The 17,541-nt window shown below is 36.4% G+C and overlaps 2 protein-coding genes across 6 annotated transcripts; one reads left to right on the forward strand and one right to left on the reverse strand.

Annotated features, from left to right (window-relative positions):
- The first annotated feature begins 3,791 nt into the window (after positions 1 to 3,791).
- Positions 3,792 to 11,739, forward strand: LOC113732185 (protein N-terminal asparagine amidohydrolase). Of its 5 annotated transcripts, none has more exons than XM_072075516.1 (10): positions 3,792 to 4,058; positions 4,217 to 4,329; positions 6,467 to 6,655; positions 7,600 to 7,664; positions 7,765 to 7,864; positions 7,969 to 8,007; positions 8,102 to 8,287; positions 9,892 to 10,070; positions 10,168 to 10,287; positions 11,372 to 11,739. In XM_072075516.1, exons 2-10 carry the CDS (start codon positions 4,276 to 4,278, stop codon positions 11,520 to 11,522), a joined length of 1,083 nt encoding a protein of 360 aa, XP_071931617.1. In that variant the 5' UTR covers positions 3,792 to 4,058; positions 4,217 to 4,275; the 3' UTR covers positions 11,523 to 11,739. The 5 variants fall into 5 exon arrangements, with proteins under 5 accessions (XP_071931617.1, XP_071931619.1, XP_071931616.1 ...); XM_072075518.1 differs by having other exon boundaries at positions 6,470 to 6,655; XM_072075515.1 differs by having other exon boundaries at positions 3,792 to 4,329.
- A 1,609-nt stretch (positions 11,740 to 13,348) lies between these two features.
- LOC140035264 (zinc finger CCCH domain-containing protein 14-like) lies at positions 13,349 to 17,288 on the reverse strand. Its single transcript, XM_072075520.1, has 3 exons — positions 16,834 to 17,288; positions 15,799 to 15,859; positions 13,349 to 14,372 (listed from the first exon to the last, which is right to left on the reverse strand). The coding sequence occupies exons 1-3, from the start codon at positions 16,910 to 16,912 to the stop codon at positions 13,628 to 13,630; spliced, it is 885 nt and encodes a 294-aa protein (XP_071931621.1). The 5' UTR covers positions 16,913 to 17,288; the 3' UTR covers positions 13,349 to 13,627.
- Positions 17,289 to 17,541: the final 253 nt, after the last annotated feature.

A 17,541-nucleotide genomic window follows, 5' to 3' on the forward strand; every position in this document is an offset into this window, starting at 1 on the left:
AGAAACGACATCGTCTTTCCAATGAGCAGCGCAAACGACAGTATGTTGTGGGTCCGTTTGGATTTCGAAAAAAAAAAGACACAGCAACTGGAATCTGAACAAGACTCCGTCTCAATAATTTGTTTCACAAATTTCAATCACCTTCTTATCTTTTCAATCATCTTTTTATTTCACATACATCACGTTACAAAAAAATCCTACAGTAATTATCTCAAATATCATTCAAATAAACTCCTATCCAAACAGACCCAATAACTCTTGGATTAATTATTTTTGAAAAATTTTATCGTAGCAGTATATTTGAAAATTTTTTAATATAAAATTTTTTAATATATTTAATATATTATATAAATAAATTATTTTTTAAATTATTATATATTATTATAACATTATTTTTAAAAAAATAGTCAATCCAACGGAGAGGAACACAAAAATGGGTGAGCGGGGGCTAGGGATTTTTGGTGGCCCCGGGGGGGAAGGGGGTGCTGTGTATTGGAGAATTTGGGATGAAGGTCAGTTTGTAGGGTTCCTTCTGTCTGGTTGGTGTTCTATCTTTTTGTCCACATTGCTCTTCATTTTGTTGGGCTTTTGACTATCTTATCCTTCTTTGTCTTTAATGTCTCGTATTTGCATTAGAAATTGGATATGACTTCTGCTAAGAGTTTTAACAAAACCACAAGATACAATAATGGCCCCCTTTGAAAGGTGGGTGTTTTGGATGTTTGTCTAAAATTTTACTGTAAATCACTGTAGAAGTTGTAAGAAAAATTTTTAGGACAGATTACTGTAGATTTCTTTTTCTTTCTTTTTCTTTTTCTTTCTTTCTTCTCTTTTTCTTCTCCCTTCCCCCTCCCCCGGCACCTCTGCCTCTGATGTAGAAGAACTAGCAACCATGGGAAATTTTTGTTTTTAGCTTTTTCTCTCCCCCTCTTCTCTCTCTCCCTCTCCCTCTCCCTCTCTCCCTATCCTCCCCTTCCCTGTCGCCCTCTTACGCCGGAATAGGTGAAGCCATGGATTTTTTTTTTTTTTGCTTTTTCTCTCCCCACTCTCCACCCCCTTTCCCGCCACCCTCCCCCTCCCCCTAATTGCAATCTAGTCGCCTAGTAGCCTGCAATTTTTTTTTCCCTTTATCTTCCCCTCTTATCCCTCTCCCTCTCTCCCTCTCCTCTCCCCTCCCCCTCGCACTTCGACTTGTATTAGAACTTGCAGCCACGAAATATTTTTTTTTTTTTTGCTTTTTCTCTCCCTTTCTCCTCCCCTCCCCCGCCACCCTCCCCCTCCCCTAGATGTGCGACCAAATCGCAGCTAGTAGGAGGGGGAGGGTGGCGGGGGAGGGAGAGGGGAAGAGGGGAGGGGAGAAGAGGAGGATAGGGGTGAGGGAGAAAGAGAGAAAAAAAAAAAAGAGGAAGGCTAGCACTAATTCCAGTGCCACAATAGGTGTTGGCGCTGGGAGCGGTGGTGGAGGTGGTGGCTGGTGGGTTGGATGAGGGAGGAAAAAGAAAAAAAGTTGAAGGGAAATTTTTTGTGTATTAGATTTGAAATGTGTAGGTTAAAAACTTTGATAAGTTTTTTGAGGTTCCTGTAACAGAAGTTGTTAAAAAATAGTATCATAAAAACTTGCAAAAAACTTGAGGTTCCAAACAGGGCAAATATAATAAGATGCTTTCCAAGCTCTGATTCACTACTTGAAATGCCATCTTCAGCTTAGTGAAGTATCGTCATCATCATAAAAAGCACCAAACATTAAGAGCCCACAGCCTTGGCTGGGTGGTGATTGATTTGCTGGATTCCTCTTCTTGACCTCTTTAACTCTCCTTCCTCCTAGTGCAGAGTAGGAGTAATTGTAATATAAAATCTATTATGTCGACAAAAAAAAAAAAAGAACCAATTACTCCTAGAGTAGTTCGCCAGTAAGAGAGTTTTAAAACTTTATTTGGGTATAGATCCCATTTGAATATCCAGACTTTTCTGAAAATGTTTTGCCAACTATGCATTCGTCTGAACCGGTGGTAATTCATTGGATTTTCCTTAACCTCTACCAGACACATTAACTGAAATCTGAACAGGACTCCACCTCAATTACCATCAATCTTCCTCTTGAAAAATATAGTATAGCAGAAACAGCCAATTTGCACTCCAAAAAATGAGTAGCTGAAGATCATTCAGAATGCCAAGGTCCAAAAACAAAGTAGAATAGAAGAAGTAACCAACAATTCTCAAAATGACGGTAAATATTAGTATTTTTTGTAAAACTAACTCCAGCAGCATAGACTGCAAAAATGTATTGTTTCAGGTTGTAAGCCTTTTTATGCTAAATAATTCATCAATCTTGCCAGCAATAAACCCTGAACAACAATGTAAAAATAAGTAGGTTCTATGTAAATATAATCAATTTAACATGACGTAAATATAAGAAGATTCTGTACAAATATAAATAGGGATAATTTTAGAAATCTTTCCAGTAATTGCACTTAAATACCCTCTAATGCTGAAAATTACACTATCCTCTTTTTTCAGATAGATGTGACCAAATGTTGTGCATTTTCTGCTATTGAGAAAATGAAATTGAGTCAAATATAATTTTTTTTCTACTTCTTGGTGCCCTTTTGCTGGCATTGTAACAATTTGAGGAGTTAAGATGTTATACAGTGCCATTATTGTGAAAAAAAAAAAAAAAACCAAACTAGCTTTGATGAGAGAGAACTCAATAAACCAATCCATTCTCAAAATTGGCGATCCTTCATCTAATATGAAAAATCAAACTAACTGTCGTTTTCATCTGCTCACTTTTGCTTCTTAGTTACCATTATACCACTTGAAATAGTCACATTTTGGCACAATAGAACTATAATCTATCCGTATTTCTTTCACATTCTAAAATTCTAACTGTTGCATTGCATCTGCAGTAACAATTTCTATTTTTGATCCTCAATAATGTTTCTACATGAATTGAGTTCCCGTGATAACTTGATGAAGACATACTTGTTCTTCAATTGTTGTACTAGTCAATGTGTACTTCTAATACTTGATGAGGTCATAACTCATTTCACGCAAAAATGCCTTCTTTGAAAAATGGAATGCATGTTTTTTCACACATTCTCTAGTTTATATGTTGCCAGGATAGGATAGAGCCGTTGTAGTTGATAATGCAGCGGCTCTTCTTGACTTGAACAATCAAAAGTTGACTTTTTTTTTTATATGTATTTTTTGCTATCCTGAGAGGATCATTGGACCATCCTACATCGAAAGATTGTGGGGTAGTTATTCTGGGTGTAAGGTCCCCAGCCGCACCTCCTGTCACCAATTGATTGGATGTTGTTAGTTTGTGGGTCCCCCTTAGATTGACTTTAGGGTCCAATTTGACTCTGACTTTAGGGTCCAATTTGGCGATGACTCCTGAGTGTTTCTAACATAATTGTGTGTGTTACTTATTCTGTCTATGGAAAAAAGAGAGGATCATTGGAGGGACAATATTTTTCCTTTTTTTTTGTTTTATTAATTTCATTAAAAAGTGATACGTGTGCTCTCTTACGTACAATGAGGGCAAATTTGGTAGAAAATTACGTGTCAATACTTTTGTCTCAAACTTTAAGGAAGCTTTTCTTGACAAGGGCTAAAATAATTATAAATATATCATTCAGGAGGAGGGCAGCATAATTTCCAATATTAGAGGACATTTAAGCATAATTTTTAGAAACCTCAAGGGACGTTTATGAAATTATCCCATATAGATAGTTTAATAATATTTGTATCATAAATTACATCCAAGTCATTAGCTAACAACACATACGTAGTTAACACCAACAATTTTAGCAATAATATACTTGGCAATTTTTTAATCACATTCGATAATTAACTTTGCGTGCTTCTTCATTTTGACAATTAAGAGACCGACTCTTATGGCCTAGGGTAATAAACTTGTGTTTGGTCAAACTTCCCATAAAATACACCTTTTTATTGGACCTTGGTTGAGATTATTCTCCACGCTTTGTAACAGAGTCCTGAATCCTGAGATGTTGGTGTCGGTGTCAGGACTCTGGTCAGAGAGGAAACTGCTGGTACGAAGACTCCTGATTATATCAGTTTAAGGATTAGAATTGAGATTCTATCGCCCAAGTTCTGTAATTTTCGCGTTATTGGGGCAGACATACCTAAGAAATTGATATCTGGAGCTCAATCAACAATTTAATTGCATCCCTTTTGACTCTCCCCTCAGAGATTGCAGGCGCAAGTCACAAGGTCTTCATTTCATTCTACCCTTCTCTTCATTACCAGATGATATATGTTGGTGGAGTTCCCTTTCAGAGTGATGGGCCATCTTCCTCCGAGGTAACCTCAAATTCCACTTCCACAGTCTTCAAACCAAGAAGTATGAAAGCAACATAATGAAATCTTGCATGAGTGTTTGTGATCATGTAGTTGGGATACAACGACAAGTTCATAACTTTATCTGAAAGTAGCCGATTTCTCAGAACCCAGTTGGATTATATCCTATCTGGCCCCAAGGACTGCATGATTGTCTTACCTAAACCCTGTGCTGGAGACCCTTTTGATTGATTCATTTTTATCATATTCAAGAAGCAACTGTTATTAGAATACTTTATCTGTTAGTGTTTTGACGAACTCGATTAAGGATTTCTGTGGCTTATTGAAGATGGGGTGTATTCGAAACATTAGGCCCTGCTTTTTTCCTTAGGTTTTAGTATCTTTTATAAACCTGGATATAAGTGAGGAAAGAACCTTTCTGACGTGAGCTGTAAAAATTCAGGAATTTCTCGTTTTATGTACATTTTTAGTTTTCATGCAGGATATTAAGTGCAGTGTTTATTTACACTCTGATGATGCAGAAACTAGTTTCTTGAATGAAACAAGGTGGTAGGAATCCCAAATAGCTGAATCTGATGAGCTAATGAGTTTGAGTGAATAAAATAAAATATGTAACACAAACGCACAGAGTATAAGGTTGATAACTGTGAGAGAACTTATAGAGAGGATCAGGGTATCTTGAGGTAATATATGTCAGAAGGACTCTATCTGCAATGGAGTTTGAATTTCTCCAAGTTAAAAAATTTGGACTAAATTAATATGTTCGTACTCTCACATACAATCGTTCAACTGTTGCCTAAGGGCCAAAAGATTATGTAACACATTTGCATCAGTCTTCTGAATGGAACAGTTTGTTGACATAAGTATGACATCTCACTTTCTTTTGATTATTAATCAATGACTTCATTGCTCTTCATATTCAATTTCTTCTAGGTTGTTGAATGGGTACAGATTGGGCTGGCAATGGCTGTTGTAGCTTATGTAGAACAAGTGCACTAGTCGCTTTCTAGTTGGTGGGTGGGCTTGATTACAGTTTCCTATCTTAGAAGAACAGGCATTGTCATGTCAAGTTAATTTATTCCCCGTATTGCAACACAAAAATCCTGTAATTAAGTTGTATATATGGTGGAAGTGACAGCATGTTCATTCTGGTCCTGTATTCGTATCCTCGAGTTGGTTATTATTTGGTTGCTTCATGTATATAAAATATTTCCTACCAATAAAGTTGTCTTAGACATTTGTCTGACATAATGTTCTGGAAGCAACTATGAGCATCGACAAATCTTGCTGATAGCGCTGTTGTTTGTTAACTTCATGAACACGTCATGGGATATACTTCAGGGGAAAAAATTCTAGTTGTGGTGTTTGGTTACTCTTTCTATGTGCATTTTGAGCAACTAAATAGACAGATTTCTTCAAAAGTATTGCAGTTCACACTTGCTGATTGCCAACCTGTTACAGATCATACATGCATTTATGTAGCTAAAACTTGTTTTTTCTTTGAGAACATAAGATTACTATCATACCGGTAAAGTATTAAAAAGATACTATTAACTATAGAGCTTATCTTTAAGAGTTAAATCCAAATTGCAGCTTTGGCTCTAAGAATTGAGCTACTGCTGGTACCAGATTTTGGCTTCAAGATTACTATCATACCGGTGAAGTATTAAAAAGATACTATTAAGTATAAAGCTTATCTCAAGAGTTAAGTCCACGTTGCAGCTTTGGGTTTAAGAATTGAGCTTCTGCTGGTACCTGATTTTGTGTGCTTCAGCAATTGTTTTGTTTGAACCATCCATCATTTCCCTCCCCAATTTAGACATTCGTTGTAGGGTGTTAATAATGTTAGTGAAAAGCTATATCCATTTATAGCCTGCTGGGTTAAGTAATCCTGTTTCAATGCATCTATTCTTCTGGAAAACTAATTCTCTGGCTAGAAAAGTTAATATTTCTCTATCTTCCAAGCCACAACTTGCAACTTAATCGTCTTCTTCTGTTCATCTCATTATGTGGCCAAAATGCTTTCTCAGTGGAAGTTGAATAAGTAGAAATTTGTGCTCTTCTTCATTATTAATGAAAGGCCCTTCTTCTTGCTTTCTGTGGAGATTAGCTATCTTAATTTGATTCCAATTGTTATCAGCAGGGAAGCAAAATCCTACTTGCTTTGATGGAGCATCCTACTTTGGTATCTGCCTCGTGTTCATTTAAGTCTACGCCTGAGAGAAAATTTTCAGCCTCTGAAGACTCTGGTTTGGAGAGAGGGACAGGATGTAAATGGGTCTATGTTTTCCAAAGAGAGTATGCAACAGTTGATCCTGCTCTTGTGGATGTATGTTCATATCATGTTTGTGCAGTAAGCTGAAATTTATCTGGAATAAACCTTAATTCCTAAACATAAAAATGAAAACAACAGGAAGATTTGAGAAACCTAGTTGTCTAGAATATGTTTTTAATATTTTTCTGAGCAATGCAGCGTATTGTGGGTCTCACATTTAAAACTATGATAGCCTCTAGCTTTGAATGCAATTTTTGACGTATGCAAGAAGGTAAGTTATGCCACAACAATTTTAGAGGAGGAAAAGACAAAATGTTGGAGTAGCCTCCAAAGAGGAATAAACCGTGATGTCATACTGTTCATACATTATGTATGTATTATACTTCTCTGGAAGTCCAGAGATTTCAGATTTATTTCTTCTTGATAATTTCCTATAACTATTGAATCTAATTTTAAGTATCTCAAAAAAAAAAAGCCATGTAATTTCTCTGCTTTATCTGGATGCTAATATACTTGTCTAATTAGGCTGCAGCTTCAGCTTACTCCTTTCTTGGGCATGTATACCTAAAGACATTAGACTTGAGTTGTTCTTCTTCTATTAGAAACAGTTTGCTTTTCAGGCTCAAGTAGTATTCTGGCATTTTGTTTTAAAAGTTTAGTTTCTGTACTCAGGAAGGCACTACATGTTCCTTGTTAGCCCAATTGTCTTTCTTGCTATCTGCTTTCACTATATCATTCCTGTCATTGATTTTAAAAACAAAATGAAGGAATCCAGTTATGAACCCATTTTCTCCTTGACAGCAAAATTTTTGCATTAAAAAAAAATTGTGTTTGTTGTGATGTGCTTCCAATAGTTAATTTGGTTGCCTCTTGACTTTTAATTGAGATCCCAGGGTGGTGATGATATTGAGTTCCAGATCCCATTTTTTGTTTTTTTGACTATTTTTTCCTCTCTCTCATTTAAACTTAGTTAACATTTTTTCTGTGTTTGTGGAAAGCTAGTTGGCACTGATGAGGCTACAACCTGCGTGGGCCTGGCAATTCGGAACCATAAAAGTGGAATGTAAGAATCAAACTTCTTTAGACTTGGGAGTTTTAAGATCTGTAGATCCAGTGTCTAACTCTGAATCTCCAATTAAGCTTTCCTATTGCCTTGATTGCAGGACTTCGGTTGGCCATTTGGATTCACCAGATGTGGTTGAAACTGGTCTTACTCAGATGTTATCTTTAGTTGTAGACCAAAATTCTGATGAGATGTTGGAGGTACTATATTCTTTAATCCTTAAAAGATTTGGTATGTTAATGTAAATAATCTTCAGTGATGGTTAGCATCATGGACAATAACATGCAAAGCTCACAATATGCAGGTGCATCTAGTTGGTGGTTATAATGATTCCTCTCCACAGGTCTGAGCCTGGGACGCCTGCATTGTTATGATTTCAAGAGATTACTCACTAGGAGGAATATTAACACTGATATCTCTTGGACTTTTTAACCCAGGGTATGGATAGTGTCATAAGCAATCATACAGACCACAGTGGCTTTTCCTTTCCTTTGTGCGCCAAGATAGTTGAGACCCTGGAGAAGAGTGATATGGTGTTTCACCTTCAAACTCTCCATGTTCTTGAGAATAATACCAGGCAAGATTCTGAAGGAAATGCATACCCAATCTTTAATGGCTTCATGGTGAGGCTTGAATTTTGAATTTAGTTTCTTTCCCTTATTCCTCCAGTCTTTCTTGGCTATTAAGATTCACGTTTTATGAGGTGGGAAGTAACTGAAAACAAGGATTTTATTGCTTACATTGCTAGTGCATTATTGAAGTTCATATTGTATTATCATTTAAACCTTGATATGTTTTGCTCATTGGAGGAAATAAACTTTACAGATTTCATTGACTTTTGATCAAATTTAAGTAGTTCGAGGAGAATTCAAAAGTTTTGGCTGGTAAGCAAGAAGGTCATGCTTCTGTAAAAATAGTGGACATTGCTAAGATGTACTAAGTAGTTAAAATTTGCCTCGGGTAAAGACCAAAATGGAAAACGTGGTTTTTATATGATGCTGGTAGAGTTCTGACTGGGTTTACTCAATGTGAGAGGTGCTGAAGTGACCATCCACAGGAAATCTATATTACCTGGACTCTTCACTTTGCCTTGCCATACCCCCACGTCGGTGGGGATTCTGGTACTCGAGTCTGGGTAACATGGCAGAAAACCGATTGAATAAGAGGTTAGAAGTTCTCAACTATAGTGATCACAGATTGGTAGTGGCCCTTAAATGGCAAAATAGATGATGCTAGTTTTGGCCATTCAGATGGGAAGGAGCATCTGTAAATGGCAAACCCAACAATATCACAAGACCCAATGCACTGCTACTGCTACACTAAATCCTTCATAATTTATCTGGAATAATATGCAGGAAAATACCCATTATGTAGATTAATGCTTGCTCTGGTTTTGTACCTTTAAACGTTTCATTTTTTTCAGTCTCATGCATTTAACAAAAAGTGGCAAATAAACAGATCTCACATTGTACATGCACACCTGTTGCAACTGGATATCAATTACCACCTATATTTTTAAATGAACTTAGCTTCCCTTTACTCTGTTGATGACTACGCATTTTCTTACATGGACTTCAAAGTTTTGACACGTTCTTCATTTTATATACTTCACCAAAAAAGGCAGTTGTTTCACATTGTCCTCATCATCTCTTTAAATTTCAGATTTCTAAAATGGGGGTCCACAAAAATTTGTGATTTCTCTTTGAACCATTCTTTTGTAATATTCTTGCATAGTCAAATTAGGTCAATCAATTTTGAACAGGGCGCTTTGTTTATTGGTGACAACTGATATACAAAATTTAGCTGCAGTTTGAAAGTCTGATAACTGCTGCAGTTGTAAACACAAGTCCCTTCTAGAAACATAGTTGCTCATAGGAGTTCTATTCTTTTTGTTCGTGTTTGTTCTGATTGTATGGAGAAAAGGCTGTGTAATTATCTGAATATTGATTACTAAGTAAACCACATATGGACCTGCAGCGGTGTAATGAAAAACTAAATTCCTGAAATTGAGCTAATATTTTTGGTGGATTGGCATTGCCAAGTATTCCAGGTTACTGTGTTAAAACTCTTAAATCTGGGGACGGTGTGAGACCCATCTTAGATTTTGCACGTGTTGGTTGAAGGATTCCATGCAAGTAGTGGCTTTAGTACCAGTATGAATAGCTGTTGTTTTCCTCAAAGTTTCCTTCATGGAAATCCTTAAATACTTTCAAACCATTATCTTCAGGTTGAACCTTCAACCGGGTCAATATTTCCTGCCAATTTTGACAGAACTTCTAGATGTCCAGATGAAGTTGTAAGGAGGATCCGTCTGAGTTCATCTTACGAAGACCCAAGTTGGAATGGCAGGTTGCTGGAGACCTATGACATTCCAACTGATCGATTCGTTATTGCTCCATGTGCTTGGTAATAATCTCTTTTCTCCTGTTTGTTTTATTAACTGTTTCATCTTTGATGGTGTCGATCTTTTTGCTGATTGTGTTAATGGTTTCATACCGCATAGGACCATACACCAATTACAGATTGCTATGATGCTGCAAAACCTATCGGATGCAGAAATCCTTCACATCTGTTCCACTTCACCTTCTGTCGAGGCTCCTGACTTTGTTGAAAATGAAAGAAGGTATCTGCATGCATTTTGTGGTTTTAATAGCCTAACATGACATATGACATCATTTACCATTTCCCAAAGCATCAACGTACGGATAGTGGCTTTGTAATAATTTTTATGCCAAAAAAAAGAGAGGTAGAAGCAGAGAATGATCTGTTGGAAATTATCACCTGTTTAGTAACTCTTTTCATAGAGACACAGCAGGTCGTAGTTAACTGCTCATTGCTTTGTTAATTACATGTCCATCTATGGAAAACAAGTATTCAGCCTAAAGGCTCATTCTGAAATTGTTGTCTAGGAAATTTGTGTTACAGTGTGAGAGTGTTACTTTGAATAGATTGACAAGACTTCTGGAAATGAGCAGAAGTAAAAGGAGCTCAATCCTTTATTTCTATGAATTAGGGAAAGAGGGGAGAGAAGTAAATGCTGGAGCAGATAAGTCACCAATATTATCGATTTATATGTCACCAATATCATCCTCATTTTATAAAGTAAAATATAGGAATTTAAGGTCCTTTCCCTGATACTCCTATTCGACTTTTTTGGTTGCCTCTTTTTCGCCTCTTGTACTGAAGAAAATAGCTTTACTCACCTCAATCAGGTATAGATTTTGAAGTTCTTTCATCCCTCTCCAGCCTTTCCCTTTTCCATCCATGAAGCAAAATTTTCTCTGTAAACAATATTTGAAGTTGTGAACTTGGTAACCATCAGGGTTTTATTTAACAATTAGAGATGTTAATATGGTGCTGGGAAAGAGAAGATGAAATCCTAAATGAGCACACTGTAAAAATCTATCACCATCATGAGGAACGTGACTTTGGATTGGACTTGTACAGCTGATCGTAGATCAAATAGATTTTAGATGGATTGATCACGTTCAAAAACCTCATAGGCATGGTGGGGGAATGGTGTATAATTTTTTGGTTCTTCAATGCTAGCCTTTCCAAATGTTCTCATTTTACATTCCATTTCTTGTTGTGTGCATCATTTGAAAGCTCTTTATAAATTTGGCTAATGGAAGGAGGTACATGATGTTAATAGCTGTTTAACTCAGATCTCGACACAATATGAACTTTTGAATTGTTAATTCCTGCAGACAATGGGACTATCTCAAAAAACACCCAGATTGGAAAGAAACGTTCCCAATGAAGCAGCCGCGAATTTTTGAGAGAACTCCTTCTGGAAGATGGAAGAGATCACCAGTTGCGCGTGCAGATGCTGAATCTAAACTGTGTACCACAGAGTAACATGAAAATGACTATGACTTGGGGTCCGTTTGTTTCGGGTGAAAATGTTTTCCAGAAAAATATTTTCCTAATTTCCCGTGTTTGGTTGCACAAAAGTTACTGAAAACAATTTCCTATGTAAAATATTTTCACTCATCTTATGGAAAACAACTTCCCTTTCAAACTTATTGAAGTTGTTTTCCGAAATGCATGCATCCCGCCTGTAGTATGTTCCAAATTTACTGAAAACATCTTATAGTATGTTCTTTTTTTTTTTTTAGTGTAAACAGGAGGACTCGAACCTAAGACCTCTTCCTTACACTCCCTTCCTCATACCACCCAACCCAACCCAACCCTCCCCCTAGTATATTCAAAAAAAAAAAAAAAAACCTCATCCTGCTCATCCTATGCTAGTAATTAATTATGTATAATTCTTTTCTAGAGAACTTTCAGCAGTGAGAGTGCAAGATATATGTCATAATAAGCATTGCATGTGATTGATATTTGACACTAAATGGCCAGCAATTTGTTTATTGCTTAAGGAGATATTTTTTATTCATATATACATTTCTCCAAGATTTTTTAAAGTTAAACAATGAGATAAATTTTCTTATTTTACATGGGAAGAAGTATGTAGTTATAATGTGTAGAAAGTAAAGATAGAGATAAAAGTAAAAATATTTCAAAAGTTAAACAAACACCAGAAAAATGAAGTAAGAAAATATTTTCAATAAGCTAATCAAACACCTGAAAATGATGAAAGGGAAATGATTTTTATGAAAAATTACTTCCACGGAAAATATTTTCCTAAGGAAAACATTTTACTTCCAACCAAACAGACCCTTGGTTCATATTATCCTCTCGGATCATATGGCAAGTGTACCATTTCTTAGCTTGGATCAGGATACACTCAACCCATAAGAAAGAGACTGTTAAACATGAGCTTCACAGTTTTTCTTCATTTGATAATGGAAATTATGATCTATTACAATACATGAAGCTTATGGTACAAAGTTTCGACAAGTTAATGTGAAGAATTGCCGTCTACCATGTTGGTTTTGGCAGCTTGAGTAGGATATTTTCTGTTCCTGTCATGCGAACACGGGAATAGGAGATCAGTATTTTCTAAATAAGCCCATTTCAGTGTCTATGTATTAGATGCTTTCCATTTTTTGAAACATAATTTTGGTGGCTGGCTGTTAGCCACTTTTGGTGCAGTTGACTGCCGCCGCCGCCACCACCTGATCAGCTTGGTGAACATGCTGAGGGATAATGTGATGCAGGGTAGATACGTAAATTTATAAGTTAAAGCATGTCTTTCCAAGAGATTTGGCACCTTCCCAGGTGAAACTACTAGCATGACCGCCTAAAGTCAAAACATGTGGCATTGATTCTGACCATTCTAAATCAACCATTTGCATCTGCCTGCCTTCTAGTAGTGGCTCGCATATTTCTCTCTATCTCCTCAGATTTCAATTTAGCCCATGGGCGTTCATTTTCTCCACCTTGCTCTAGTATCATCTTTCTGATTTGCAACTCTTTTTGTTTTCTTTTTTTCTTAAGATAATCAACTCAGGGCAGAGAAAGTAATGAATTGTGTCCTGGACTTGTGATTTAAGATTTTGGAGATTGCAACTAGAACTTATATTTAAAGGAGGCACTTCTCGCTGGAAGCGGTTGTTATTTGTACTAGATGAAGAAATAGATATCACCATACCAAATATTAAGGAAGTGAATTGAGTTTTTCGCAGATTATCAGTTTTTGCAACAGCACAAAGGCCTTTTAGAAGTAGACTAGAAACAAATCATACGGCTACACGGAAGTAAACTTCTCAATTGAAATTAGCTTGGCGAAACTTGGATAATATTTTGTTTTAGGAAGGTTCCCTCTGAAACAAATATAGAAGCATTTTAGATCCCCAAGATTCCAAAAGGACCACAAAAAAGTTCCAAATGCTACATGCCCGTAAAGCAACAGATGAGGCTCGAATAATAGAAGCTTAAAAAGATAAAGCAACTAAACAACTCAATGAGCTCTAATACAGTAAAAATTACCATATATCTTTCTTCCAAAGCTGCTATTATGTAAAATTTAAAGCTCAACACAAAAGGCACAGGGTGTTTGCTCATGTTGGAGGCTTGCGTAGCTCACTAGCACTATGAGCAAAATGGCATCTATCCCCAAATGTGCAAGAACCTTTCGGAAAATTTTCACACATCTTACTCTTGTATTGCCTAGCTGGAGGAACACCACGACCAAAGGAACCGGATGTATTACTGGTACGACTTGTAGGCCCACCAATGTTCGCTATGAGTTCACGTACCATGCCACTAGCTTGCTTAATTTGATCAAAGGATCCTTCAAGTTCAATATTCCTCTGATTGGAGTCAGTTTCATGGTCTTTTATAGAAAGCTTGACACCTGTGGCTCGACAAATATGTTTGGAATTCACCCCATTCTTTCCAATAATAGCCCCAGCAAGGGAGGCATCAATACTGATCTTTGCTGTCGCTGATGTACCAAAGCTAGCTGCAGCGCCTAAGCCTGGAGGGGATGGTTCAAAATGTCCAGATAGCCTGCCCATTGGTCCCATTGATCGTGGGTCTTGATACCCAGGAGCCAGTGACTTCCCCAGCTCCATGTCACCATGGGCAAAGTGGCATTTGTCACCAAACCTGCATCCTTCCGGAGTGTTGAACTTGGTGCAGAGCTTGGTCTTGACAGTTAGAGTAGGACCGTCACTGAACGGCACATTTCTACCACCTGGCACAGCTGGATTTGCACCCAAATTTGCCAACTGTGAATGAGCACTATAACCCGGAACATAGTGCAAGAAATGACATCCCTCACCAAACTGGCATCCAGATGTGCTGCATTACACAACAGAAAAAGAAACTTGTATAAATGCAATGAGAACGTATTCTCTCAAAAGTTGAACAAATTAAAAATAAGAGTCAACACAAATCCTAACTGCTCCCTGGTAAAAATGACACTCGAAATTGCTTTTCAGCAAAAGCCACCTTACTAGGCTGGATAAAATTTCCAAACTAGAAAATTATCCTTAACAGTATCAACATTTACTAACCTCTACGAAGTACTGAAACCTTATTTGTTGGAATGTTCCAACAAAAATACCACGTATTGTCACGCGTACCTCACTCATTTATTGGTAACTAGAACTAGGAAACTCAAATACATACAATCTCTTACAAAAACGTTTCCATTCCATGATCTCAGGAAACTAAGTTCACCAAAACATTATACTGGAGTACTCCTTGAAATGGAAGAAAGTAAAAGAAAAGATAAGTGGTTGAAATGAATAAAGTCAGCTTAATGTCCATTTAATTGCTCCACTTTCTGCAGCCGGGAACAAAGAAAAGCTATTGGGAGAACGGAAGGGCAAAGAAGGTCCATTATATAAGTTAAAAACACCAAAAATTCCCACCTAAAGTTGATGTAAAATTTCTAGCACTAGTATACACAACTACATGAATCTTGTTTGCAATAATTAGCTAAGGTGATTTTTCCTACCCAAAGAACACAAGTCTTGAACCATCCTCAGGAAAAAAGAAGAGATAGAATTAAGAGAAAAAATCTAAGACCTTAGGTTTACTGGTTAAACAATTTGATGTTGCAAAACAGCCAATGAACAAGAATTTACAACACTAAAATCATAGGCAAACAAAAGACACACTCAACAATTGCTACAAAGGTCCAATATTTTGGCCAATATAGCCAAGAGTAAATGGGATTAATTAAGCATTTGATGTTTTGAATATCGAATAACACGAAAGTTCAACCTACTCTAGATATTAGTTACAGGGCCATACGAAACTTCGACTTAATGCCAGCTTGTCAATTTTTTGGATATGAGATCAATCCTACATATGTAACTATGGAATAGAAAGCCCACCATCAGCATGACTCACACTGTGCAGATAAGATTACAGATTGAAAAGGAAAAAAAAGCATGTACAAGCACACTCATCACCAGCTGATTGTTCTGATTGAGATCATGTCTAAACATGCAAGAAAAGAAGGCAAAATCACCAAGAAAACCAAAAGGGAATTATCCATTATCCGAAATAACCTTTTACTCAGCAACCTCAGGTAATGAAAGACTTTTATCCGGTTATTCCACTCATATCGATAGCATTACATGGATAACCAGCACGAAACCACTTGAGCAATAGGATCATCCTTGTCATACGTGCAACATTTCTTAGATATAAAGATATGTGAAGACAAAAAAGATCGAATTAGCGATATTTGTTTTAGATGGATTAAGATTGAAACCTGAAAAACTTCATGCATGGCTTTGATTTGCTTCCTACACCAGTTGTAAAGGACTCCAGTTCTGTTGCAAAAATTGATTATCCCTTTCAGTTAAATTTGAGCTTTCTAACTAGATAACCTTCACGGCCATTTAGCAAGAATAAAAGAAAATGAGGAATCCATCATATACAGATTAAAAACTTAAAACTCATTCAACTGATTTAGCTGAACTTTCACTATTGCAAATTAATCATTTCCTCTGCAAGTAATCATTACCTTTACATGACACGGGCTGCTGCTGAGTATTCTAATGACTATGTGCCAAATATTGTTTGTATGAAGAAGAAACAACAATTTCACCCTTTTTTTTTAAAAAAAAAGGTTCATAAGGGCTTAATTAACTGACTTTGTATTCAGTAAATTATTAAAACCACAAGTCTTCATCAGCTTATTTCTGTCATCCTGCCAGTTTTTTAATTTCAGTGCAGTGAACTGATATATCAGAGTGCATCACTATCCAGGCCTCCATAGAATTGAATGTTAAGCTTAGGTGAGGCACCCAATCATATACTTAAAATGCATACATTGCTAGATGTGGAACCTCAATACCCTGATCAATATCAATGACTCGCAGTCATCAACTTATTGTAAAAATTCTCCTATATATGAATCAGTCCATCAATTTTAGCAAAATAACAAATAAGAAGTACAATATCACGGAACTGAAAAAAGTTTAAAAAAATATATACAGAGTTACAAAAAAGGAAACAAATTATATAATTAACAGGAAATTTTTTTTTTTAAAAAAAGGAACATTGCCACAGCTTTAATTAATTTCAATGTCTTATGATGGATGAATTAAACTGAAAAAAATCATTTTTTCTGCTTAAAAATCTTGACTTTAGTAAAATTACAATTCAAAACTCAGCAAAACCGCTAAACAAGGAGGGCAACAAGTTCAAAAGTATACACCGTAAGAAATCTACAAAGTATTCCCCAAAAAAGTTACTCGAAGAAAACCCAGAAAAGAAAAAGTGGTATCCCCAGAAAACTAACCATCTCTGGACTTTTTGTAGCCTCCGTTACCGGTAAAAGCGCCGTCTGGTCTTTCTCTCTTTCGCCCCCCAAATTCCATCGCCCCCTCCCCTTATCTGCGCTACAAAAAATACTCTCTCTGAAAAATTGTGTTAACAACAATTTTTCACTTTGGTGTAAAGATGAAAAATTTTAGATAAATCAATAAATTCGTATCAAAATAAATTAACGCAGAGCAAAACCCTAGGTAGGGTTCTGAGGGCCGCAGAGAGCGAGAGAGAGAGAGAGAGAGAGATGAGACAGGCGGTTCCCACGGAACTCAAATTTTCGATTCAAATTTATTCATTTTGCTACTTCGATCCCGCGCTGATTTTTTTTCTTAAATATCTGTATGGGCCTTTTCCATGGGCCCATTTAAATGAATTCGGCTGAACTGGTACCAGGTTTCTGGGCAGCCTTTCCTTTCTCATCAATCTCAGATATGGTATGAAAGATGAACCAAGATAATGCCTTAGCAGTTAAAAGATGAACCTAGAAGTTAGATTACGCGAGAATTTCTGAATTTGAGACCTTTCATTTATATTAAAAAAATAAATAAATTATACTAATTTTTAATAATTAAGTCTAGTATTCAAAAAAGATTTAAACTTTATATATCTTTGAAATTAGATGCATGAGTATAAAATGTTAAGCTTATTGGTGAAAACATCAAACTATTCAAATTTCAAT

Source organism: Coffea arabica, chromosome 2c (genome assembly GCF_036785885.1).
Source record: "Coffea arabica cultivar ET-39 chromosome 2c, Coffea Arabica ET-39 HiFi, whole genome shotgun sequence".
Lineage (NCBI taxonomy): Eukaryota > Viridiplantae > Streptophyta > Magnoliopsida > Gentianales > Rubiaceae > Coffea > Coffea arabica.